Source organism: Macrobrachium rosenbergii, chromosome 3, assembly GCF_040412425.1.
Source record: "Macrobrachium rosenbergii isolate ZJJX-2024 chromosome 3, ASM4041242v1, whole genome shotgun sequence".
Taxonomy (NCBI): domain Eukaryota; kingdom Metazoa; phylum Arthropoda; class Malacostraca; order Decapoda; family Palaemonidae; genus Macrobrachium; species Macrobrachium rosenbergii.
Genome location: NC_089743.1, coordinates 50,885,819 through 50,912,084, shown reverse-complemented (window position 1 = coordinate 50,912,084; position 26,266 = coordinate 50,885,819). Strand labels below are relative to the sequence as shown.

The 26,266-nt window shown below is 34.2% G+C and overlaps 1 protein-coding gene across 1 annotated transcript; it reads right to left on the bottom strand.

Annotated features, from left to right (window-relative positions):
* Positions 1-7,134: 7,134 nt before the first annotated feature.
* Positions 7,135-8,699, bottom strand: LOC136828428 (neurotrophin 1-like). The gene is made up of 2 exons (XM_067086480.1): positions 8,612-8,699; positions 7,135-8,134 (listed from the first exon to the last, which is right to left on the bottom strand). Exons 1-2 carry the CDS (start codon positions 8,624-8,626, stop codon positions 7,460-7,462), a joined length of 690 nt encoding a protein of 229 aa, XP_066942581.1. The 5' UTR covers positions 8,627-8,699; the 3' UTR covers positions 7,135-7,459.
* Between the last annotated feature and the right edge of the window lie 17,567 nt (positions 8,700-26,266).

Sequence of the window (26,266 nt, the reverse complement as noted above, 5' to 3'; positions counted from 1 at the left end):
ATAATAATAATAATAATAATAATAATAATAATAATAATAATAATAATAATAATAATGTTCTGTTAAAAAGAATGGCAGCATCAGTGGAACTGATTTTATACAGAGTCTTTTCAATTCTTCTTACTATTCTCTTTTCTTCAGGGCTGATATCTATAATGTTTCAGAACTATTGCCTTTCTCCTTATCCAAAACCAGTTCCACTGACGCTCTTAGCATTCAGCAACAAAAGAACAGTGAGAAGAATTGAAAATTTGTATAAAACCAGTTCCATCCCCTTCTTTTAATAATAATAATAATAATAATAATAATAATAATAATAATAATAATAATAATAATAATAATAATAATAACATGAGGGGAGTAGACCCTCTTTCAGGCAGGTCTTATTGAAAAGGATGGCTGTATTCTGCGAATTTATCTTATACAGGATCTTTTCTATTCTCCTTATAATTCGCTTTTCAGGCTCAGCGATGTTGGTCAGCAACTGGCCAATACTTATATCGGAAAAGGACAGTGTGAGATGAGAAAGTGTTTTTATTGAATTATTCTCTCAAAAATCCACTGAGCGAGACCACGAAGAAATCTACAGATTTTTGAACGAATTAATTCAGTAAAAACACTTTCCTCATCTCACTCTGTCCTTTTCCGATATAAATGTTGGCCAGTTGCTGACCAACATCGCTGAGCCTAAAAAGCGAATTATAAGGAGAATATAAAAGATCCTGTAAAGATAAATTCGCAGAATACAGCTATCCTTTTCAGTAATAATAATAATAATAATAATAATAATAATAATAATAATAATAATAATAATAATAATAATAATAATAATAATAATAATAACAATAACATAAACATTACAATACTACGTCTGAATTGTTTAGATGGACCTGCTTAGCAGGTACTCCAAATGGTGCAAAATGTTTAGGGCCTTGTGGTTAGAAGTGTGGTCTACTGCTATTTGTTCTTCCTTCTGTTGAGGCAGTCACTCCTTCCGCCAGCGGCCTTTACTTTCTCCCTTTCCATTTTTATTAGTTGTATGACTGGAAATTAGCTAATTGCAAATTTCCGTGCAACATCAGGTTTTATGTATCCTCTGTTATGCAAATTTTCTTGTCAAAATAGTTTTTGGATATTCATAGTTCCGGAAGACCTGCAAATTCTTGGTAGAGTGTTAAGGAGTTTGTTAGGCCTATTTAACAAATCTAAAAAAAAAGGATAATTACTCCCCGGGTCTCAGTTTGAGTTAATGCTTAATTCAAAATTGCACACCAATAATCTTTAGTGGGTTGAATGTTTTTTTCAGATTTAAGAAACGAAATAAATATTAATCCCGGGTCTCAGTTTGAGATAATCCTTAATTCAAAAATGTACATCAACAGCCGTTAATGGCCCGAATTTTTATTCAAATTTAGGAAACCAAATAAAAATTGATTCCTGGGTTTAGTCTGAGGTAATCCTTAATTCAAAAATGCACATAGACAATCGTAAATAACCTGATTTTTCTTAAAATTTAGGAGACCAAATAAAAATCAATTCCGGGTCTCAGTTTCAGATAATCCTTAATTAAAAATGCACATCGACATCAGAAATAACTGAATTTTTATTCAAATTTGAAAAATCAATCAAAAATTAATTCCCGGGTCTCAGTTTGAGATAATCCTTAATTTGAAAATACACAAGGATAACTGTTTAATGACTCGAATTTTTATTCAAATTTAAGAAAAAATTAATTCCTGGGTCTAAGTTTGGGATAACCCTTAATTCAAAAATGCTCATCAACAATCGTGAATAACCTGAATTTTTATTCAAATTTAGGAAACCAAATAAAAATGGATTCCCGGATCTCAGTTTGAGATAATCCTTAATTCAAAAATGCTCATCAACAATTGTAGACAACCTGAATTTTAATTCAAATTTAGGAAACCAAATGAAAATTAATTCTAGGGTATCAGCTTGACATGATCCTTAATTAAAAAATGCACATAAATAATCGTAAATAGCCTGAATTTTTATTCAAATTTAGGAAACCAAATAAAGAAATTAATTCCCGGGTCTCAGTTTGAGATAATCCTTAATTCAAAAATGCACATGAATAATTGTTAATGACTCGGATTTTTATTCAACTTTAAGAAAAATTAATTCCCGGGTCTCAGTTTGAGATAATCCTTAATTCAAAAATGCACATGAATAATTCTTAATGACTCGGATTTTTATTCAACTTTAAGAAAAATTAATTCCCTGGTCTCAGTTTGAGATAATCCTTAATTCAAAAATGCCTATCAACAATTGTAAATAACTTAAATTTTTATTCAAAATTAGGAAACCAAATAAAAATTATATCCCGGGTCTCAGTTAGAGATAATCCTTAATTCAAAAATGCACATTAATAATCGTTAACGACCCGAAGTTTTGTTAAAATTAGGAAACCAAATAAAACAGGACTCTTGAACTACGGCTGGACATAGATAAATATATTTACAGTAATAATCAAATAGCTGAGATGATGGACTCCAAACCACGGCATGCACAGATAAATATATATAAAAAGTACTCAATATTTCTGCCCCTCTCGCGAGGCAGATGTGCTATGAATGATGACAACAACAAAAAAGAAAATTTACATTCAGGGACCATCTGTTCAGTAACGACCTGAATGACAGCTTTGTAATTACCGATCGTTACCCAAGAAGTTGCGGGAATTTTAAGGAGTCTGCTTAAAAATATATTTCTTAATAATACTTTTTAACAAAGTAGATATGAATATGTTGTTTTATTCAAGAAATTCAGAAAAAACACGAGGATATGCCAAGGAACATGAGGGAATGAAACTGAGAGAGTTATTTTTTCTCTTGAACCTTTGGGGATTATGTTGTATTGTCAAAAGATTGGATTAACGCTTGAGAGCATATCGGGAGAAGCAATAGTGTCATGAAAACTACATTAATTGATGGTTATTTAAATAACTATAAGAATACTTAGACAGTGATTGAGGGCTTGCCTGTTTCATTGTTTCTCCGCTACTTTTCGTCAGTGTAGTCATCATCATTATTGCTCCTAGTATTTCTTCCATCATTATAATGTTCACCGTGGCTTTCATCATGATCAAAGGTTGATGGATATTTGTCACAGGTATTTCCTTATTTTACAATCCCGTCATGTTTTTAAGAATTCCAGCCTAGGAGGTTAGTGGGGCAAGGGAGGTTAAAGCCAGGACTCCTTGAATTTATTATTACCACTACTCATATTATTATTATTATTATTATTATTATTATTATTATTATTATTATTATTATTATTATTATTATTATTATTATTATTATTATTATTATTATAGTAACAGTGTATTAGTATTAGCATGGCAATAAGAGTGTCTGTTAGCTTTTTAAATGTATTTGCCCTGTCTTTATTGCATCCGTATTCAATAACCTCATATAGCCAGCACCTGATACAAAATATATTATCATTATCATTAAATGGACATGGTAACTTCATGATTTCAGGCCTTCTGCCTTTTTACGCTTAAACGATTACCCAAACAGACAAAATAAGTCAAGTTCCAAATATAAGCAACTAAAATTTACTGTTTTTTGCATATTGAACAATGTTGTACTGAACAACTGGAAAGTTACAAGCTCTTTTACTAAAATCAGGAAAAAGGTGGCAAAATTAAATATAATAAATACGTAAGTACATGAAGTTGCTGTACGAACATGCCACTAATCAGATATAAAGATTATTTTTTCGGGTTAAGTTATTTATGCTGCAATCTTATATCTTTAATATCTCAAAATAAACATGAATTCTGTTGACGATATTCCTTTTTGTACTTTTTTTTTTATAGTTAAAAACTGTAAAGGACAATTTTCTCTTCCTTCCAGTTCACATATCTGTTGTGTACCAGAGTAGTTCTGTGGGCCTAACCAAATAATATATTAGATGTAAATGATGACTTATTAACCACATTGTGATAACTAACATAAAAAGTATATGTATATATACTTTTCCTGAAACTCCCCGTAAGCATATGAATTATAATGAGCTCACTCCAACAATACGAATTCCAGTGTTAAATACTGCCTGGAGTACACCAAATATGAAGTCAATATTGCACTCACTGCCGGTCATCACTTGGGCGAAGTTCGTCCGTCATGTGGTACAGAACCAGACTTTTTAGGTTTTTGTAAAAGAAAACTATTGTGCCGGCTTTGTCCGTCCGTCCGCACTTTATTCTGTCCGCACTTTTTCTGTCCGCCCTCAGATCTTAAAAACTACCGAAGCTAGAGGGCTGCAAATTGGTATGTTGATCATCCTCCACCCTACAATCATCAAGCTTACCAAATTGCAGTCCTCTGGCCTCCTCAGTAGTTTTTATTTGATTAAAGTTAGTCATAATCTTGCTTCTGGCAACGATATAGGATAGGTCACCACCGGCCCGTGGTTAAAGTTTCATGGGCCGTGGCCCATACAGCATTATACCGAGACCACCGAAAGATAGATCTGTTTTCGGTGGCTTTGATTATACGCTGTAGTGACTACAGAAAACTCGATTGCGCCGAAGAAACTTTGGCGCTTTTTTCTTTACTTGTTTGTGTTTAGACGATTAGTTTAGATTTTCGGGAATGATTCATGACACTAAAGTCAAAACAAAGGTCATTACAACTCAGGGACAAGATGTAAAAGTTTACGATGCAATAAAGGAAAATTGTAACCTAAACGTTACAAATTTGCGTCTTAGGTTAAGACGAAAATATGAAAGATCATCAATGGATTCTGAGGAACAAAGTTAAATTAGAAGAAGAGGAAAGAAACTTTAAGAAACGTTTCTAGCAAAAATTATGCCTCATTCTAGATTTAGTTGACAAATATAGGTGTCAATATGACGTAAAAGATATAAAACTAAAAGAGGGAAGAGAAAGATTTAGAATCACTAGAGGAAGTCATTTGATAGAAGTCGCAACTGTGATTACAGAAAAGTAGTTGCTAAGGTATCAGTTAGATAGTGAAATAAGTGTCATTTGAGATATATATATATATATATATATATATATATATATATATATATATATATATATATATATATATATATATATATATATATATATATTTATATATATATATATATATATATATATATATATATATATATATATATATATATATATATATATATATATATATATATATATATATATATATATATATATATATATATATATATATATATATATATATATATATATATATATATATATATATATATATATATATATATATATATATATATATATATATATATATATATATATATATATATATATATATATATATATATATATATATATATATATATATATAATTTTTTATTACTAATTATACGGAGAAAATGTTACCGAAGAATAATGAGAAATTACATTTTCGTTAGTGACGCACTATTCCTGATTCCTCGTCCGTCGCTGGTCTGATCCCCACGGGACGGTGGACTTATTATCAACTTAAAATAACATATATGAAAATATATTATTTCCGAGGTAGAGTGAATTGGATATTAAAGGACGTTTGTAGCTTTCTGATTGTATATGAATCACGGTGATGTGATAAATAGTCATATATATATATATATATATATATATATATATATATATATATATATATATATATATATATATATATTTATATATATTTTTTTTTTTATTACTAAGGTATAGAGAAATCGAAAATGGAAACATTCAATTGATTTAAAGGCTGCATACATCTACTAATACTACATAAAAAAGTAACTGCACTTAACAACTTCGTATTTTTCGACAGGAATTGAAGAAGGTAGGCCCTCAGAACGATAATGGTTATTTGTGATGAAGATATTTGTGTACTAGAAAGCTAATGCGAAATCTTGATTCATATAAAGATGGAAACGCAGGATAAACTGATAAATAATCTTATAAACGTAGACTGAATTCGGTACATTAACCAAAATGTGGGATAACCATAGAGTAGTGGTTCTTAACCTTTTCATTACCACGCCCCCTCTAAGAGTCGGTCCTTTCCTTCACGCCTCCCCCCCCCATCTATGGTTAAAATTCCCTCCCAGAATTAAAAGAAAATACAAAAAAAAAAAGAGAAAGAGAAGGGGTGTTTTTATTCTTTTGGGAATGAACTAGTGAGATACTTGACACTGCTTCTTAGGGACTCATCTTAAGAGAATAACGAATATAATTAGAGAATTTTTAATTTTTCCCTAGGGCCCGTGCCCCCCTTGGAAATTGCTGAAGCCCCCTAGTTTAAGAACCACTGCTATAGAGCTACTATAACTGTAACCATTACTACAGAGGTTGAAATTTTAAATTACTGTTGTTTCATCAATAGCTCTCATAAGAAATTTCAAGGTATTTTCAGGAGTGAAATGCTTTAAAGTTTGCCACTTTTTATAACCAATCAGTTGCTAATAGTTTGAGATATGTTACATAAATATATTTCCTTATAAAGCTAAACGCAGTTATAAAAAATTAGACAAGCTTAGGGAACAGGTAACTTCCAGGAAATTGTCGTTCCTTTTTATTCCTTTTAATATTCACCAGCGGATCTTTGATACAAAAAAAATCATGATTTCATAAATTCCATGAAATAATAATACGTTTTTTTTTTATCTCAATTAACCTTTTTCGAATATAATATTCCCGAAGCTTGAGGGAATGCATTCTTTAAAGAAAGCTAAAAGTTCATAAAAATAGGTAAAATCTCATTTAGCTAATGATAGTAATTGCATTGCGAGCAATCCATTAAGGCTCTTAATGTTGTTTTATCTTTTTTTCGGCTCTTGACGTCTTTATAAAGGTACAATGTGAAACAATGAAAGGGTAAATAATGTAGATTTGTTTTCTAGGAATATGAATGATAATATGATGATTAGGATATGTGTGCTGTCAATAACTTTGGCAACAACACTTACGCATTTATTTTTCCGACCTTTGCATGGAAAGATAAATGGCTTTACAACAATTCCTTTCGGCTGTGATTGTTCATTACTGGCGTCGGTAATTCATGAGGTTCTAAGCTAACTGATGAAAAAGATGCCTTATCTTTTTCAATCATTGCATCGCACACTAACGAAATAAGGAAAAGAAACTCAGTTGGTATATTTTATAAGATTTAATTAAAATAAATAGTACAATAACTTCTCGCATCTTACACTCACATGGTTTTAGTGGAAGGAGGAACATTAATAAGAAGGAAAAGGAAGGAGGAAAGAGAAGAGGAGCAGCGGGGAGCGTCCCGGGAGTCCCTGGCATGACTAGTTGGTGGTACGTGAAGAAAGCAGTTCTCAAGTCATCTCGGGGCTTCTCCTCCGTCTACGCTTCGGAGATAGATCATGAGGTCGTAAAGGGGTCGTCGGTAGGTCTGCCGTGGGCGCGAAGCCTCAGGGAGTGTCCCTGAGTTGCAGCTTCAGGAGGGAAACGACTTATGCTGGAACGTGGCAGGAGCAGGCTGAGGGCAGCTTGTAGATGTCGATGAAGAGGCCCTTGTAAGCATCGCAGGGGTCGAAGGAGAGGAGGCGGTGGTAGACGTACTTCTGGGTGCAGTGGCTCTTGTAGCAGGGAGCCAGGGCACGGCAGGCGGCCTCTGGGAACAGGCAGGTCTCCAGACGGGCAGTCTGGGTATAGTAGTGGACGTCGTTGACGATCACACGCCACTTGCCCTCCACGTTCTGGGCACGTCTTGGTCTGGCATAGGCTACGTCTGAGGGGCAGATGTAGCCTTCAGGACCTGCCCAGTGGGTGGCGTCGTATGGGGAGGCACCAGTGGAGGCCCCAGTGTAGTAAGAGTAATCGAAAGCTTCCTCTTGGGCCTTAGTGACCATGTCTACGAGGTCGTCAGCAGACTGGTCAGCGATATCAGCGTACTTCTTGGCGAAGAGATGGTCAGCGCTGATGGCGCCCTTGATCTCATACTCTGGGTATTCGGGGTCCTCCAAGCAGTAGGTGAGGGTGGAGTTTGCTGCGCAGGCGGGAGCTTTCTTGGGGTCACAGTAGGAGTGCTTGTAGGAAGGCTGTTGGTGCCCATAGGCAGGGCGAGGGTGCCCGTAGGCTGGAGGGTGGTGACCCAAAACTACTCCGGCACACGCCAGAAGTACCGACTGCAATGAAGAATGTCTTTGATTATATGCATCTCAATTATTACATTTTTTCTCTTTTGTTTTTTACAGTCGTAAAAATTTTAGCGGTTGGCAGTGGAGTGGTATTGCGAAAAATGAATGTGAATTATTCTAAGTGACTAAAAATTAGAACATAATATGTCAATATATCTTCATATTTTGAATTAATAACAAAAAACATTAGTACCAGCTAATTAAAAAAAATCACAAAACATATAAGGAAAACTTATTCTAAATGTCATTATCTATACATATTTTGAATGGATAACAAAAGTCTTAGTACCAGTTAACAGAAAAAGCCGCAATATACAAGGAAAACAAGAATACTTTAACAAAAGCAGTGCCCTCTTGACTTCTCGAATTCCTCTGTAAGGAAATCGTGAAGCCGAGAAGTCACCGTGACTTAAATCTGACTTAATATTGAAAATTTGACTTATGCGAAAAGACCATCAGACTTACCAAAGCAAGAGCCATAATGAGGCAATGAGATGCGAGAGTCAATGCGAACTGATGACAGAGGCTGAGTGGACAGTCTTTATAGGGGTGCTCAGTGAGAGGCCACGCCCCCCAAGTGCATAAGGTTCTCCCGAAGGGTGTGGTTTGGGAGATGGCCTCCGGATGGGTGTCGCGGATTCTTCTGCGGAAAGGGAAAGTCTGTTTGTCGTTCAGGCAGATGCTTTTGATCTAACCACTTTATTAGTTTATTTATTTATTTATTTATTTTGTCGACTGCATCTGATAGCAGTTTATTTCCTTTCGCACAATGCAGGCTGGATATTCCTTTAATGATGATTTTCCTTGTTTGTTGAAAGATGCGAAGAATCATCACTTTACTTAAAATAGAAATCAGTGAATAAACCTGACAGACATATAGACAGACAATCTTAATCTACCTGCATTTTTCACAAGTTAACTAAAGCAGCGTTTTTAATAGATGCGTAGATCAGTGTTTTTTTTTATTTTCACTAAATACAATTTTAAATTACTTAGAATTTCGATTTTTGTCCAATGACCGAGTACCTTGCAGTAAAGAACTACCTGATCCAAGAAAAAACAAATAATAAAAAAATACTACGATAGTTCTATTATAATCTCAACAGCAATTAAAAACATTCCAATGATATGTGGGGAAAACAGAAATTTAAAAGTGCGCTTCTCTTTATATCGCTGCTAGATGTGACTATTTCATATTTCTCTGAGTCCTTCAAGTTTATATAGTTTTCTTAAATTATGTTCATTATGGCGATATTTAAAATCTTGCCGGGTGATCATTAAGGAAATTACGTTGGTGAAAGAAGAAGAAGAAGAAGAAGAAGAAGAGAGAGAGAGAGAGAGAGAGAGAGAGAGAGAGAGAGAGAGAGAGAGAGAGAAATGTCATTATTACTCTTATTTTTATTGCTATTCAGAATATGTCTGATTTAACAGTAAAGAGAGCTAAGATATATTTGTTTTAATTGAAAGAAGCACATTCAGAGAAAACGCCTATTTCCTATGCATATCTCTTTTATTTGATTTCATGAAATCTAGGCTGTCAGGCCAAGGAGTGGGTTACTTGCGGCCATTCAGCCCTTAAGACATTGAAAGGGATTTAGAGTTGTTGGACAGCAAGACAGAGAGATCCAGAAAATGAAAATGAAATACAAGAATCAAAGTTAGAACTGACAGAAGACCCCAGAGTTGTACTTACAGTAGAAGTAATAGAGATCGGCAAAACTAAATCCCCGTAGGGGGTTAGTGCCGTCAGTGCACCTCATGCGGTGCACTGTAGGCATTACTTCAGGTTCTTTGCAGCGTGCCTTCAGCCCCTAGCTGTGACCCCTTTTGTTCCTTTTACTGTACCTCCTTTCAAATTCTCTTTCTTCCGTCTTACTTTCCACCCTCTTCTAACAATTGATTTATATTCCAACTGCGAGATTTTCCTCCTGTTACATCTTTCAAACCTTCTTACTGTCAATTTCCTTATCATCGCTGAGTGACCTCATAGGTCCTAGTGCTTGGCCTTTGGCCTAAATTTTACATTCAGTATGAAGGAAACTTCGGCGCATTTTTTACTTGTTTACTGTAGCTTTTATTAGAAAATATTTGTAACTTACTTATTAAGACTCTAAAGATGTTCATATGCCGTGATCTAGAGAGAAATGATGAGTATTGCGCCATAAGGTCAACAATCATTTATCCTTCATGTTATGGTTGCGGTGTTTTTCCAAGGTGGTTTTGTTAGAGATGTACTACTGTTCTCTCGCTTAAATGGTTTTCAGTCAAGAAGCTTCACTGTTTTTCACTATTTTTCACAAGGATAAATCATGGAGGTCAAGTGTGTCTGTGTTAGGTCGTCATTCTTAATCACTAATCCCTGTAGGGCGGTAGTGCCGCCAGGTCATCTCACAGGGTGCACTTGTAGGCATTACTAAAGGTTCTTTGCAGCGTTCCTTCGGCCCTTAGTTACAACCCCCTTTCATTCCTTTTACTGTACCTCCATTCATATCTTTCTTCCATCTTGCTATCCACCCTCTCCCAACAATTATTCCAAAGTGCAGCAGCGAGGTTTTCTTCCTGTTACATCTTTCAAACCTACCTACTCTCAATTTCCTTTCCAGCGCTGAATGACCTCATAGGTACCAGCGCTTGGCCTTTGGCCTAAACTCGATATTTCTTAATCAATAATGTCAGATAACTGATAGTAAGGTGATGGGGGTTGGAGGACTTGTATGGGTTGTTCATGAATGATAAAACTTGATGCTAGAATTGACAGCAGTGCATTTTACAGGATGCTGAGGATGTGTACTGTAAAAGGCAATTTCCTAAGAGATTAACAGTTTTAATGACCAGGTGAACCGACAGGTTGACGAGTGCAAGGTCTGGTGTAAATGTGAAAGGAAAGTATGTTAAATCTTTAAGTCCATTTGATACCTTCACAGAAGTCATGCAAGAAGTAAGTGAAAGGACATTACACGTCGTGTCAGCGTTACGGGATATTAAAGATTAAAAGATGTTGTGAATGCATGAAGTGGTTGATGTTGCAGATGACAGAGTGGATAGTCTGCAGGCGTCTGCAACAGGAGAAAGTTGGTGGTGATTGTGAAGTTATGATAATAAATGAAAACAGGAACAATAATTGAATGTTTATTGTAGATGGTGGAAGAATGGAAGTTGTTTGTTTAGCATAGCCGTTTGGGAGCAACCGTTTATGATGATGGTAAAACAAGAAAGTATTAAATTATATGCTAGAGACTTTAAAGGAAGAGACAATTGCTGAGGTACGGTTGAGCCAGCTCTCTTTTGTGGAACTAAAGTGTGGATTTTTAATACAAATGTTACAAGCAAGTTGAAGATGTTGACGTGAATTGAAGTGAAAAGACAAGAAATGTGTCGATGAGCAGAAGTTGTTCAAAGATCAGCAGAGGCAAAGATGAACCACAAGGCTTGGAGACGGTTGGTTCAGGTGGAGAAAATTAAAGTTCATATGTAGATAAAAAAAAAAAATCATTCGTGGAGGTGTTTGGGTCGATGGTGGAAAGAGAGAAATAGGCCTAAATATCCATGAACCGAGAATGACCCAACGTGTTGCCAATGAACCTCCCGCCCCGTTAAAGGTTACGTGATTTATTTTAGATTTGGCAGTTAAAGTACAAGTGTAAGTGATTTACAGTACTTTTCTTTGAGGACACACCTATTAGAGGAAAGGACTTAGGATAGAAGAGATAAATATGAGTCAGGAAGAGAGAGAGAGAGAGAGAGAGAGAGAGAGAGAGAGAGAGAGAGAGAGAGAGAGAGAGTGAGTTTATTCAGGCCATGTTTTTAAAATGAACTTTAATTTTAGTTAAAGTTTAAATGGCACTACTGTTAAGGTCAAGTGTATAATAGTTTTTTCTTAAATAATTATAAACTTTCATTTGCTAGTGGCAAAACCAGTGGTCTGCAGGGAAACCTCCTACAATGTAAACTGTTCACAAACTTGGCAAACGATAATAATAATAATAATAATAATAATAATAATAATAATAATAATAATAATAATAATAATAATAATAATAATAATAATAATAAACTTCAACATGTGTACTACAGCTTCTAAGTGGGTAATTCCATTTAGAAGCTGCAGTATAACCTTTGAAATTTATTATAAATCATTATTTTTATTGCTACACTGATGCTAGACGATTCTTTGCTCATGTTCTGCAGATACGCGGAGAAGCGTCACTGTTGCTTTGTTTTTCCTTCATCATTATAGACATATTTAGGGATGTGTGCATTATTTAATACAGAGAATATATTCACACAGGTCAAACCTTGTCTCCTTAGAGGGCTTGAAGACTGCAAGAAACCTATTTCAACCATACAATTAAAATGCCGACAAAGCATCACAATCCCATTTTGCACTGACCGCATGCATTCATCATTAGCGAAAACGGGAGCTCCTACATCAGCTGCTACTATATAGTGTGGTCTACTAATAACCTCGTTTTCTTTAAAACACTGCCATTTCTTTCGACCATCCTTGCCGCTGATGACTACATCTCTCCCCCTACTGTTAACCTTCACGGATGGTTAATTGCTAACCACACAAATCCTCTCGCTTCGTGGTTTACTTTATCCATATAGAGTCGAGGCTACAAGCCGGGTTTAACTAGGTTCTATTATTGGCAAATGTTACTATTAGCGAAGCGAAGCGGATATTTTATTTTCTTGGCAATCACGGGGCGCCAGTATTAACGGTTTTAATGATTATTAAGAGACATTAAAGTTTCTGCTGAAGTAAACGAGGTTAATGAGAGTGGGTCTAATTATAAGTTGATGTGAGAAAGTTTTCAGAACGAACGCGCCCAAGCCTTGTATGTGAGTTATCCAAGTGATTATTTTCAGTCGAACTTGTTTTATTGTTGGCACCCCACCCCGGGACCCTCCCCCGCCCCAAAAAAATATTGAGGGTGGGTTAGTGCGGTCACCGCAGTGACTGCACCCCACATGGTCCATTGTGGGCATTACTAAAGGGTATTTGCAGCTTCCCTTTGGTCTCTACCTCACCCACTTTTTAGACTTTTACTTTAACTCCTTTCTTGTTTCTTTTCTTCAGTTTTGCTGTCTAACCTCTCGAACTATTACTTAGAGCAACTTTGGGGATTTTCTCCCAGCTCCACCTTATAGATCCTTGTACTTCATTATTTTCTAGATTTCTTGATCTTGCTGTCCAACCACTCCAACTCCCTCTTTTCACTGTCTTAAAAGTTGAATGGCCAAAAGTGCCCAAGTGCTTGCTTGGCTTGACGGCCTAAATTTCATAAGTATTCAAAATAATTTTTCTTGTTACTGCTTTAAAGAAAACCATTCTCACCAGAGAACAGGCACCGTCTCTGCCGAGAGGATGTCAACCAATAATATTACTAACTTTAATCATTATATATTAATCGAATTGTGTCATTTAGTTTTTTTAACTTAACTGATAAACAAACTCAAAACAAAAAAGCGCAATAAAAAAGTTGATTCATATAAAATTCAAGCTTGATATCTTAGAGCACTTACTTGCGTTTCAGAGAGAGAGAGAGAGAGAGAGAGAGAGAGAGAGAGAGAGAGAGAGAGAGAGAGAGAGAGAGAGAGAGCATATATATGTTTCGTGTACTTAATTCAACGAAACACTTGGTGTTTTTCGATTTTACTTAGAAATGAAAATTGCTACACAACTTTCCTCGTATACTCTGTATTTTCACTCGAAAGCTGATATTGTATATTTGATTTTCAAAGGATCGTGAAATATCACCCTCCAGCTATGCCTTAACTGTTACATATAGTTTTGCATAAATCATGAATACTACGTTTTACTTATACTTTATTCCCTATACGGATAATTGCATATCATATCATTACAAACAGAAATGGAGAATGAGGTATATGAAGATTCATATGAAAGATGTATTATGACATGAAGTATGAATCGGAAGGACGTTGCTATTAGTAACGAGCTTTATATCTGTTTATGATTTAAAGCAGCAACATAAAAAAAACTACATTTTTGTTTGGGATTAAAGCATTTATGTCCAGCCAATTTATATCAGTTTGTTTAGGATTAATTTCCCTGTCATAATAATCGTTCATTCATGCATGAACGGATGCGTATTACAATTAACGGGAAGTGAAATTTAACTTGATTCAATAAAAAAAAGTAGCGAGTACTTGGGTCAAGTAGATTTCGTAGTTAAAAAAAATTTTATCGAGACGGAACATACAATGTGCTCAGATGTTTGGTGTTCTTTTATGCTAAAACTTGATTACATTGCTAAAATTTGTTCTGAATGTACGTGTATAAAACAATGAAAGTAGTATGCGATACATGCAGTCTCTCTCTCTCTCTCTCTCTCTCTCTCTCTCTCTCTCTCTCTCTATATATATATATATATATATATATATATATATATATATATATATATATGTGTGTGTGTGTGTGTGTATGTATATATATATATATATATATATATATATATATATATATATATATATATATATATATATATATATATATATAGAGAGAGAGAGAGAGAGAGAGAGAGAGAGAGAGAGAGAGAGAGAGAGAGAGAGATTGCAACGCTACCACTTGCATTGTTTTACGCACGTATAACATATATTCAGAATATATATAATTAATGTTGTATATATATATAAATATATATATATATATATATATATATATATATATATATATATATATATATATATATATATATATATATATATATATATATATATATATCTTTCCTTGCATAAATACATATGTTGTCATGTTCTTGTTTTGTCTTAGTATGTAGCGTAGGCACATTCACACAGGAAGAAACACGTATAAATAAATCTATTTACGCAGTCACTTTAAACTTCAAAGCATCTTAGAGAAGAAGCTGACTTTGTGTCCCCCTCCTCACGCAATACAAGTAATAATCTTGGCAATGCCGTATGACAGGATCCACGATGGTGAATGTGTGTGGCGAGGAGGAGTTGTGGTGACAAGATTGATGTGGCTGAGGCAAATGCTAAGTTGGGTTTTTAATGGCCCCATTACGCCAAGTTGCGGTGGAATGTCCACATTCATCTCGAATCTCATTTTCGCTTTTGAGAGATTTGTTGGTGTTTTCTTGTGATCTTACCTTAATATGCGCTAGGAGTAACTTTTATTTGGAGATTGCCTGACAAAAAAAAAAAAAACGCTGGGACATTTTCCTTTTACATACAAGTAATTTAAGTAATTAGAGTGACGGTAAAGGAAAAATTCCTCATAACGATAAAACACATTTAAATTACTTTCTGCGTCAAAATTTTAGATTATTCTTATATGCTAAAATTTCTTCATATTCATTTGCTATACATTTTGTTAAAAAAAATAAGCAAGCATTTGTTTGATTGACTTATGCAGTATTTTAATACTAGTCTAGTTTACCTGCTATGCTTTGCATTATGCAAATAGACCAGAAGATTTCGAAGTCTTATCATGACAAAAGTTGACAGCTGTGATGGAAATTGTAGTTACTATAAAAATAGAGAATCTTTTCTTGTGACACATACATACATACATACACACACATATATATATATATATATATATATATATATATATATATTTATATATATATATATATATATATATATATATATTTATATATATGTATATATATATATATATATATATATATATATATATATATGTTATATATATATATATATATATATATATATATATATATATATATATATATATATATATATATATATATATATATATATATATATATGAGCATTTTCATAACGAAAGACATTTCGTTGATCCAGGTAACATCTTCAGTCTAAAAATTAGAGCATACGTAGGTATATTCAAAAGAAATACATGTTACCTACATTTCCATATAATAGGTAAAGTCATCCATTGGCAGCAATATATAATTCATAAATGAAAGTCACCGAGAATATTAAAAAGCAACAATACTGGATGTCATTTGAATCCGCAATTCTATTTTTTTTGCCTGGTTTCGCCGAAACGTTTCAGAAATAAATCCGTGACCATCATACTAACACTTTTTATACTCGATTTTTGTGGCATTTTATCGTAACACTGCATCTAGACGCCGACATATGTAATTTTAACGTCTTATTGTCGTGGCAGAGCCTTAATTGTGTTAACGTACTTTCGCGTTACAAAAAAAAAGTAAAAAAATGCTCCGAAGCTTCTTCGGGGCAATCAAGTTTTCTGTACATCCGCCACAGCGTATAATCAAGGCCACCGAAAATAGATCTAGCTTTCGGTGGTCTCGCTATAATGCTGTATAAGTCACGACCCATGAAACTTTAACCACGGCCCGGTGGTGGCCTATCCCATATCGTCGCCAGAAGCACGATTATGGCTAACTCTAACCTTAAATAAAATAAAAACTACTTAGGCTAGAGGGCTACAATTTGGTATGCTTGATGATTGGAGGGTGGATGATCAACATATGAATTTGCAGCCCTCTAGCCTCAGTAGTCTTTTAGATTTGAGAACAGAAGAAGTGCGGACGGACAGACAAAGCCGGCACAATAGTTTTCTTTTACAGAAAACTAAAACATACTGAAAAAATGGATAATCCGAAGTCTATGGGCTCTATTTGAGTGTGCGTTACATGTAAAGTTTCAGAAGACTGTACAAATATTCTTCACAACATACTGAAAGAAGCTAGAATTGTAATTATTGTTAAAGATTTTGTAAATTCAATAATGGAAGTCATTATCGTAAACAAATTAAAAGCATTAAGCAGTAAATATTCCTTCTATGTTAATTTTTATTATAAAAGGACATCGGTTAGTAAATTAGTTTGATTTTTAGCTGATGACACATACTTCAAATACATTGGTATACAGTCCTCAAGCAGATTGTTGTTACTTCTATGGTCATTTACCATGACACAGGCTACAACCTGTAATTCCTTTATAACGAATTTCAACGTTATGCTGAACAATATTTGAACAAAATATGAAATAAAAATTAGTAGGTTTTAGATACATTGAAGCTATATAGTTTCTCATCAGTAGGACACAAATTGCGACTTATAACACACACACACACACACACACACACACACATATATGTATATATATATATATATATATATATATATATATATATATATATATATATATATATATATATATATATATATATATACTTATGAATTATTATCAGCTGTACGCAAGGGACTTTTTGATATTCACATATATTGAATCAGAATATCACTTTATATCGAATACATCTCACCTCGCGAACAACTGCACCCAAGTGGAAATATGAATGCTAGGTGTATGTGGCCTGGCTAGCATTCCAATACGAACGCCCATTTTCTATTGTTTACCATTATATCTAAACGAAAGACCCAGGTACGAGTCCCGGCCGATGCAGATGCAATCACCAGTTATTATTCTTCTTGAATATATTATTTTCAAGGTATAGTGAATTCGATTCTCAGACAATATAGGTGCGTTCCTTAAGATCAAATACGCCTTTCTTTGCCTAAGCAGAAATTGAAATGCCTATATGTTAGTTGGCCGTCGAAGTTCTTATTTAGAATGGAACGGAAAAGAGAAATAAATAGGAAGATAAAAAAACAAAGCATTTCTAAACATTAGCCATCTTCATTGGCCCTTGACGAAACCATTTGTATGTTACTTGTAGGACTCTCTCTCTCTCTCTCTCTCTCTCTCTCTCTCTCTCTCTCTCTTTTAAAATGATATGAAATTATTTTGGATGGCTTTTCTCCTGAATTTTAGCCTGTATAATGATGACAGGAAATTAGAACTCTAATTATAAAATATACGGACTAATAATTGTTGATGAAGAGGGTTGCGATGTTTGAAACTGCATTAGATACCCATAAAAATAATTTCATTTTCTATAGAAGCCTAAGAGAAGAAAACGGACCAATTATTGACATAGACACGTTTATTTTCGGATTTGTTTTTTCCTTTATTTACCAAAAGTCTGTTCTTTCTTAGACTGTAAAGTTTAAAGAATTGCTTCGATATGCATATCCGTGTAGTAAGTAGGGTAATTCTATATATTAGCTCCGCGCCTGTTTTTACCTTTTCAACTGGTTGTTTCTACACTTTTAGGGGTTCTGATACTGGCGGTGCATCTGTTTGTTGTCGGCCAAATGGAATGTCCCTTCGCCGTGTTTAGTACTGGTCCGGGGTGGGGGGTACCCATACGTTAACAAGTTATTGCACATGTCGGACGGGATATGAACCGTTCGAAACAGACGTAGCCGTGCTCTGTCTTGTGAAGATCGCGTATGGAAACCCCTTGCTGGATGGGCTTCTGGGGTTAATTACAGGTTAATTACACTCGAGCGCCAAAACTTAAAGGTAAATGGTAATTAGCAACCAAAAAACTGTAGAAAAAGTCAAGTTGTAGTGCCGTCGCCGCCGCGGAGCTACTATATAGTTCTACCAGGTAAGAAGATATAAATAGGTTGAATAAATATGATGTATTTTGCAGTAAGTCGCAAGTACTGTTACAATAAACGTGAACACAATTTCTAATACCCTTTTTAACAGTAGTACATCCATAACTTCTGCACAAAACAAACACGCAGGAATTAATCCCTGTTGAACAAACAACCAAACAACCAAACGAACAAACACACACACACACACACACACACACACACACACACACACACACACACACATATATATATATATATATATATATATATATATATATATATATATATATATATATATATATATATATATATGTGTGTGTGTGTGTGTGTGTGTGTGTGTGTGTGTGTGTGTGTGTGTATGTATATATGCACAGTAGATATGATTTCTTTCTCATGAAACGTGAGCACGAAGGTAAAATAAATAAGTTAAGCGCGAGTATCTTTGCAACAATTTAACGATGTGACGCCTGATGGGTTAAAAAAAACTAAATGTACGTCGATTACCTAATGAAAAATATAGATAGAGATCAAAGATTAACTCAAGCGAAAATAAAGGAAGAAAACATATGTGTATAAAATTGTAGGAAAGCTTGAGGGTTTCAAAGGAATCAATGAAGCGTTTATAACCTGATTCAAGCTAACGTTGATGAATAAGTAATGAATCTAAGCAGCTGACGCTTCCGCATCCAGATATCAATATTATTTTTGCAATATTCACTTCGGTTCATAATAGAAAACTGCCACTTCCTGGATTTGGAGTATCGGTGTGTTAACGCTTCTAAACTTAAACAATTTTAGTTTTCTGTAAAAGAAAATATTGTGCCGGCTTTGTCTGTCCGTCGGCACTTTTTCTGTCCTCCCTCAAATCTTAAAAAAATACTGAGGCCAGAGGGCTGCAAATTAGTATGTTGATCATCCACCCTCCAATCATCAAAAATACCAAATTGGTGCCCTCTAGCCTCAGTAGTTTTTATTTTATTTAAGGTTAAAGTTGGCAATAATCGTGCGTGTGGCAACGATATAGGACAGGCCACCAACGGGCCGTAGTTAAAGTTCATGGAACGCGGCTCATACAGGATTTTACCGAGACCACCGAAAGATAGATCTGTTTTCGGTGGCCTTGATTATCCGCTGTACAGAAAACTCGATTGAGCATTTTTTACTTTTTTAATTAGTTTTTCCCTCTTATCTCTTACGACACAAGAATTAAAAATACAGAAGAAGAAAACAAATAAAAATTTTATGTAAGTTTTAACAGTTTTAGAAATAGATCCAGAAAATCGTAATCACTCATATTATCCATCGTCCTTACGTAGATTAAGTTATTTGTACGGGCATGGATGATCTAACGTTGCTCTAGTTGAGCTAAATTTATTTGCATAGTTAAACAAATGGTAATAACCTTTGATATAAAAGATATATCACTATCTATCCTCTAGTAGATGTGATAAAACTAATCAGCATTTATAATAGGAAATGGTATCCAGAGTATGAAACATGTTTTGAAATGAGTAATAGACATTAATCCTCGTGTACGAATCTTCAGAAGCTATTATTTTACAACTAGATTAATATGGAACTCGTGAAATATCTATGAATATATATATATATATATATATATATATATATATATATATATATATATATATATATATATATATATATATATATATATATATATATATACATACACACACACACACACACACACACACATATATATATATATCAATCAATCAGTCAGTCATTTCGTGTGGCACCCACGGGGATGCATAGGGCCTCAATGAACTCACGCCACCACATTCTGTCCTGGACTAACTCCTGAAAACTTCCCCAACACGTCTCCTGCTTCCCGCCTCATTGTCCTTACCCAAGTCTCCTTTGGCCTATCTCTACCTCTTCTTCCAAGGGCAACCCACCATGGTGTATCTCGTACTATTCTCTGTCTTCTATACACTTGGCCTAGCCATTTCCGGCGTAAGAATCTAACATACTCATCGACCGGCTGCACCCCCGTTACTTCTCTAAGTCTGTTGCTTGATATCCTATCCCTAATATTCTTCTGAGCGCCTTGTTTCAAATGCTGAGAATTTATTATCCGAAGTTTCTGTACTGTACCATGACTCATGCCCATAAATCAAAATACTCCTAACCATTACCTTATAAATTTTGATTTTTGTATGCACAGAAAAATTGCTTTTACTCCAAATATTTTTAAGCATTCCTATTGCCTGATGAGCCTTCTTTAAACTTTCTATAAATTCTGTGCTCAGAGAACCATCCTTATCTAAATAAGTACCTAAATATTTAAACTTATCCACTTGCTTTACAACCAACCCTTCAATTAGACAGTCCTGTTCATTTTCAATATTCATATTCATGATTTCAGTTTTTCCACTATTGATTACCAAACCAACCTTTCGACCTTCACTCACTAGACAATCCAACACACTCTGCATCTTTTCTGGTCCCTCGCAGATCAAAACCTTATCATCAGCATAATCCAAGTCAAGAAGTTTCACATTTTCTCCCCAGAGTATACCTGTATCCGTTTCTCTTTTAACCCTTCTCATAACGTAATCCACGACCAATACAAACATCAGAGGAGACAATGTCACCCTGACTCACACCAGACTTGACTTCAAATGGATCACTCAAACACCAATCAACCACCACTTTACAAGCTGTGCCTTCATTCATGTTCATGATAACCGTCACAAACTTTTCCGGCATTCCATAATGCCTCATGATTTTTCCCATAGTCCTTCTCGAAATACTATCAAAGATCTTTTCAAAATCAACAAAACAAAGACTCAAAGGAGTTTTCATTTCATTGGCTTGCTGCATTAAATGCATAACTATGAAGATCTGATCACTGCAACCACGCCCCTTTCTAAAACCAGCCTGTTCATCCCTTAGAATACCATCAGCCACTGGCTCCAACCTATTCAACATTACTCGACTGAAAATTTTCAAGGCTACAGGTGACAAAGTGATTCCCCTCCAGTTCCACACCTACTCAGATCTGCTTTCTTTGGAACTTTAATGATCACACCAGTCTTCCAACCAAATGGTATTATTCCTGTCACCCATATCTCATTGAATAATATTTTCAAGACAAATACTAATCTATCCTCCTCCACTTTAAACATTATATATATATATATATATATATATATATATATATATATATATATATATATATATATATATATATATATATATATATATATATATATATATATAAATCCATGAATAATACGTACTCTTATTTTGTTCACAAAGCACATAGCACTTTTCCATTCTTCCCATAATACATGCAAAAGTTTACTTTTTATACCTGAGCGTACCTTCCTTTTAAAAACTTCTTGGAATTTTCTTCCTGTTCAAACTTAGTCAAAGCGGTTCTCCCAGTGTAGAAAGTTGCTTTAGTGGCTAACACTAGTGTGGTCCTTTTCATAGGCAGACAAAACATTCTTATGTTGTCCAGAGGTTGTTGTGAATGGACAATTCAGAACTCTCCTTTTTCTTAAATCCAGCCATATGTATAAATGTGTGGCTTACAACTATCATAGTTAAATCATAAACATGCTCATTAACTGTATGGGTGTTATCCATTCGTGTGGTAGTTAAATCGTGCAATTACTCATTAACTATTGTACAGGTATAATTGCCTGGTTTGACCATTAAAGTTTTGAAATCCTTAATTGTACGAAAGCGGTGATTCAATGGCAAATAACAGCTTCTTGAAAATTAGGCTCAGAGATTTCTAATGTCTTCAGTTTCGTCTCTCTCTCTCGTTTACTTTATATTGTGCATTGTCCCCTCCTTGTCTCGTATCCTTAATGTAATTTCTTACTTTTTTTCTTGAAGACAAACCCTAGCTATAGTATGTGAAGGGGATGTAAAGTTTAAGATTCAAGGAACAGTACTTGCTTTCTGATGATTGCTCTCATGATCTGCTACTTTGTTCAGCCGTGAGCAGTAAGTTCAAGGAACCGAACCCAAATCGGTCCTTTCTCTTCCAAGATCGAATCCAGGATTTCTTGCTATTGATGTTAGCATGCAACCACTTGCACGACGATAAATGAGAAGGGTGGACTATAAGACCTTCATTTGTTTTGAATGTGATTTCCTCAAGTGGGGAAGAAAATAAAAAATGACTTACAGATTTCTGAACTATTTTACAAGTAAGGAATGAAACGACCGCTTAGGATGAAGTGCCTTAGTTACCTATTCTACAAAATTTCATCTTAAATACCAATATGTTTGATAAGGGGATTAATTTACGGTCATGTTGACTAAAAAAAAAAAGATAAAAAAAAGAAGTAAGAAAAAACGGGAAAGAAAGGGAAGTCAAGAATCAATGAATAAAAAAAAACATTGAAGGAACCAGGTGCAAAACAAGAATTTTAAACAACTAAAACAAGAATTTTAAACAATCAAAAGTATTTGAGGAATAAAGAACAAAGCATTAATTTTACTTCAAGGGACAAAAAATCAAAATAACTGACGACTGAATGTTTAAACAAACAAAAGTATTGAAGAATAACTAAAAAGCATTAACTTCAGTTCAATAGGTAAAGATATATATACTGTATATGTATATAAATTATCGACGAGGGGGGGATGTGGTGGAATACTAATCATTCTTGTCATACCCAACGACAAACACCCCCACCTCACCCACCACCCTCTCTCCCCTCCCCCAACCCCACCCCATATAATTCCCTGTCTCTTATTAATTCTAGCAAGTACAGGCATTAATCTGGAATCTAATTAAAGCCGTAACGAAGCCGACAGTAATTTCCCAAGGCGAAAATAATTCTAATCTCTCCCTCGGCCATTTCCTCATGGGTAATTTTGCCCTACTAAAATATCACTTTCACTTAGATTACTTTTCTCTCTGAGACTGGAAAAGTTCCTTGTTAGCTGGAGCAGAGAGAGAGAGAGAGAGAGAGAGAGAGAGAGAGAGAGAGAGAGAGAAGGTCAGACTGCGGGCAGGTCGGTCATGGAGTCTTGCAGCGTTGAAAACAAGAAAAGTGAAAAATCGTTTATAAAAAAAAACATAAAAATCAGATTTTTTACTTTTATCATTCTCCACTGCACTATTAGTTTTATTGCACTTATTTTTTTGGTACGACGTTGTTAGATGAAAGGTCAGAGCTGGCGTCGTATTTAATTGAAACTGATATTGCTCCTCGAGCAATGTCTATCAATATCTTTTTTCAATCGAGTTTATGATTCTGTTTCAAAGGCAAAGTTCAAGGGGATGAACCAGTCACTCTCTTTTCTAGCCAAGACTCGAAGGAAAGAGAGAGAGAGAGAGAGAGAGAGAGAGAGAGAGAGAGAGAGAGAGAGAACCATGTAGGAAGCGGCATACCTGCTTTCAGTGTAAGGAAATTTACCAGTCTGGAAAATCACAGGTAATAAAGAATTTTAAAGCCTGGTACTCGAAGGAAAAGAACTATTCTTTGGATTGTGTAAATAGAGACTTCGTTCAGATAACTTCTACCAGCAATTTTATTTGGCAGGCCATTATATATATATATATATATATATATATATATATATATATATATATATATATATATATATATATATATATATATATATATATATATATATATATTTATATATATATATATATATATATATATATATATATATATATATATATATATTCACCTTCTAAACGATGTGATAAGAAAATGACATAATGGGTCAAAACCCTGATTTCAATAAGCTTCCTTCCTTTGAAAAGACAATTTCTATTTTTTTTTTTTTGTTGACCAGACTTGCGTGATATGCAATGGCACAAATACGTCCAATATTGAAATAATTTGGTGGTCTCAGTACATTGCATTTAATCCTTACAGAGCATTCGTGGAGGCTGTATATCTCGGTTAATGTCATGCTACCGAAATAGTACGTTTTCACGCATAGGAAATGATAAACGATGAGTTTGGTTATGATAATATTAAAAAAAAGTAATTTCATTGTTACGTCATACTAGATGCCAAGAGAATGTATCCATGTGTGTTTTAATGTACTTGAGGTTCATTCTAGTTTTAAAAGTAAAGTGTTTTAATCTGTGTAGTACTGTCACGCTATTTCATTAAAATTCATTAAAATTTCATTAAAGGTGTTCTGAGAAAACCACATTTCTCTCACACTACCTTGTGGCCTTTAGCTGTCAAATGATTTATTTGCAAAATAAATTACTTTCGATTTATCTTAACCAAGCTCCTTCACGAAAAAGGTTCTTATCGCAACAGAATTTTGGAGGTAAACTTTACCTTATTTCATCTTTAGGAAGAGTGGGTAAGCGAGCAAAAAAAAAAAAAAAAAAAAACCTTGTCTTTATTATCAGAAACCACAATCTTTCGAAGAACTCTCTATAAAGGAGAAAGAGGAAAATGTTTTATTCATCCCGACTGGCTCTTTGACAAAGAAATCTCTTTTATAGGATATCATAAAGCAGATAGAATCACTCTTTTTCACTTTGTGAACTTTGTGATGACATGTCTCCAGAGATGACTTGATTTCTTGCAAGGATGTACGGTGATTCTTATTCACTTTTTTTCTTTTCACTTTTTAAAATTTTTATTTCCATATAAAGGAAATCTCTTACATAAAGGTGAATTATGTTAGCAAACTGTTTGGTATGTTATAGATGTCTTAAAGTTATGCGATTTTACACCATGTGTGCTACATTTTTGTTTATTTATTATTATTTTTATTATACGCTTTTATTCAGCTTGCTTTTTTGTCTGTTTGTTTGTTTCTCTTGGTCAAATCTTGTTACTTAATTTTCGACCTGTTCCCTTCATCCCATGGACTTGAAATTTTGCATTGGCGCCAAACATGGAAGGAGATGCTACCAGAGATAAAAAAAAAATATATATTTCTTTTCTTACAGAATTTCCTTCCATGTTTGGCTCCCGCGCTTTCATTTTTGTAGACATGATTATATTTCTCTTTGGCTTAGGTGAAATTAAGAAGTACTTTTTGTTTATGTATTATTATATGCTTATAATACTTTGCAGTTTCTTAATTTATCTACTATATTTATCTGGTCGAACAAGATATCGAGTCATAAACTGAAGTGATGAAAGAGAGAGAGAGAGAGAGAGAGAGAGAGAGAGAGAGAGAGAGAGAGAGAGAGAGAGAGAGAGAGAGAGAGAGAGAGAGAGAGAGAAAGGCCTTATTGTGAATAGAAATGTCACTGTAATTATACGATCACACGTCCTATAGTTTTGTAATGATCATAAGGAGGAATGAATTAAAGCCATGTCAATAATCAGATTATTTTATTGCAAAAACATTGATGAAAAATGACAGTACATAGACACCTTAATTCCGCTAAGGGTAATATAAGCTTATAAAACTTACTTTTTGTTTATGTATTATTATATGCTTATAATACTTTGCAGTTTCTTAATTTATCTACTATATTTATCTGGTCGACAAGATATCGAGTCAAAACTTGAGAGAGAGAGAGAGAGAGAGAGAGAGAGAGAGAGAGAGAGAGAGAGAGAGAGAGAGAGAGAGAGAGAAAGGCCTTATTGTGAATAGAAATGTCACTGTAATTATACGATCCACGTCCTATAGTTTTGTAATGATCAAGGAATGAATTAAAGCCATGTAATAATCAGATTAT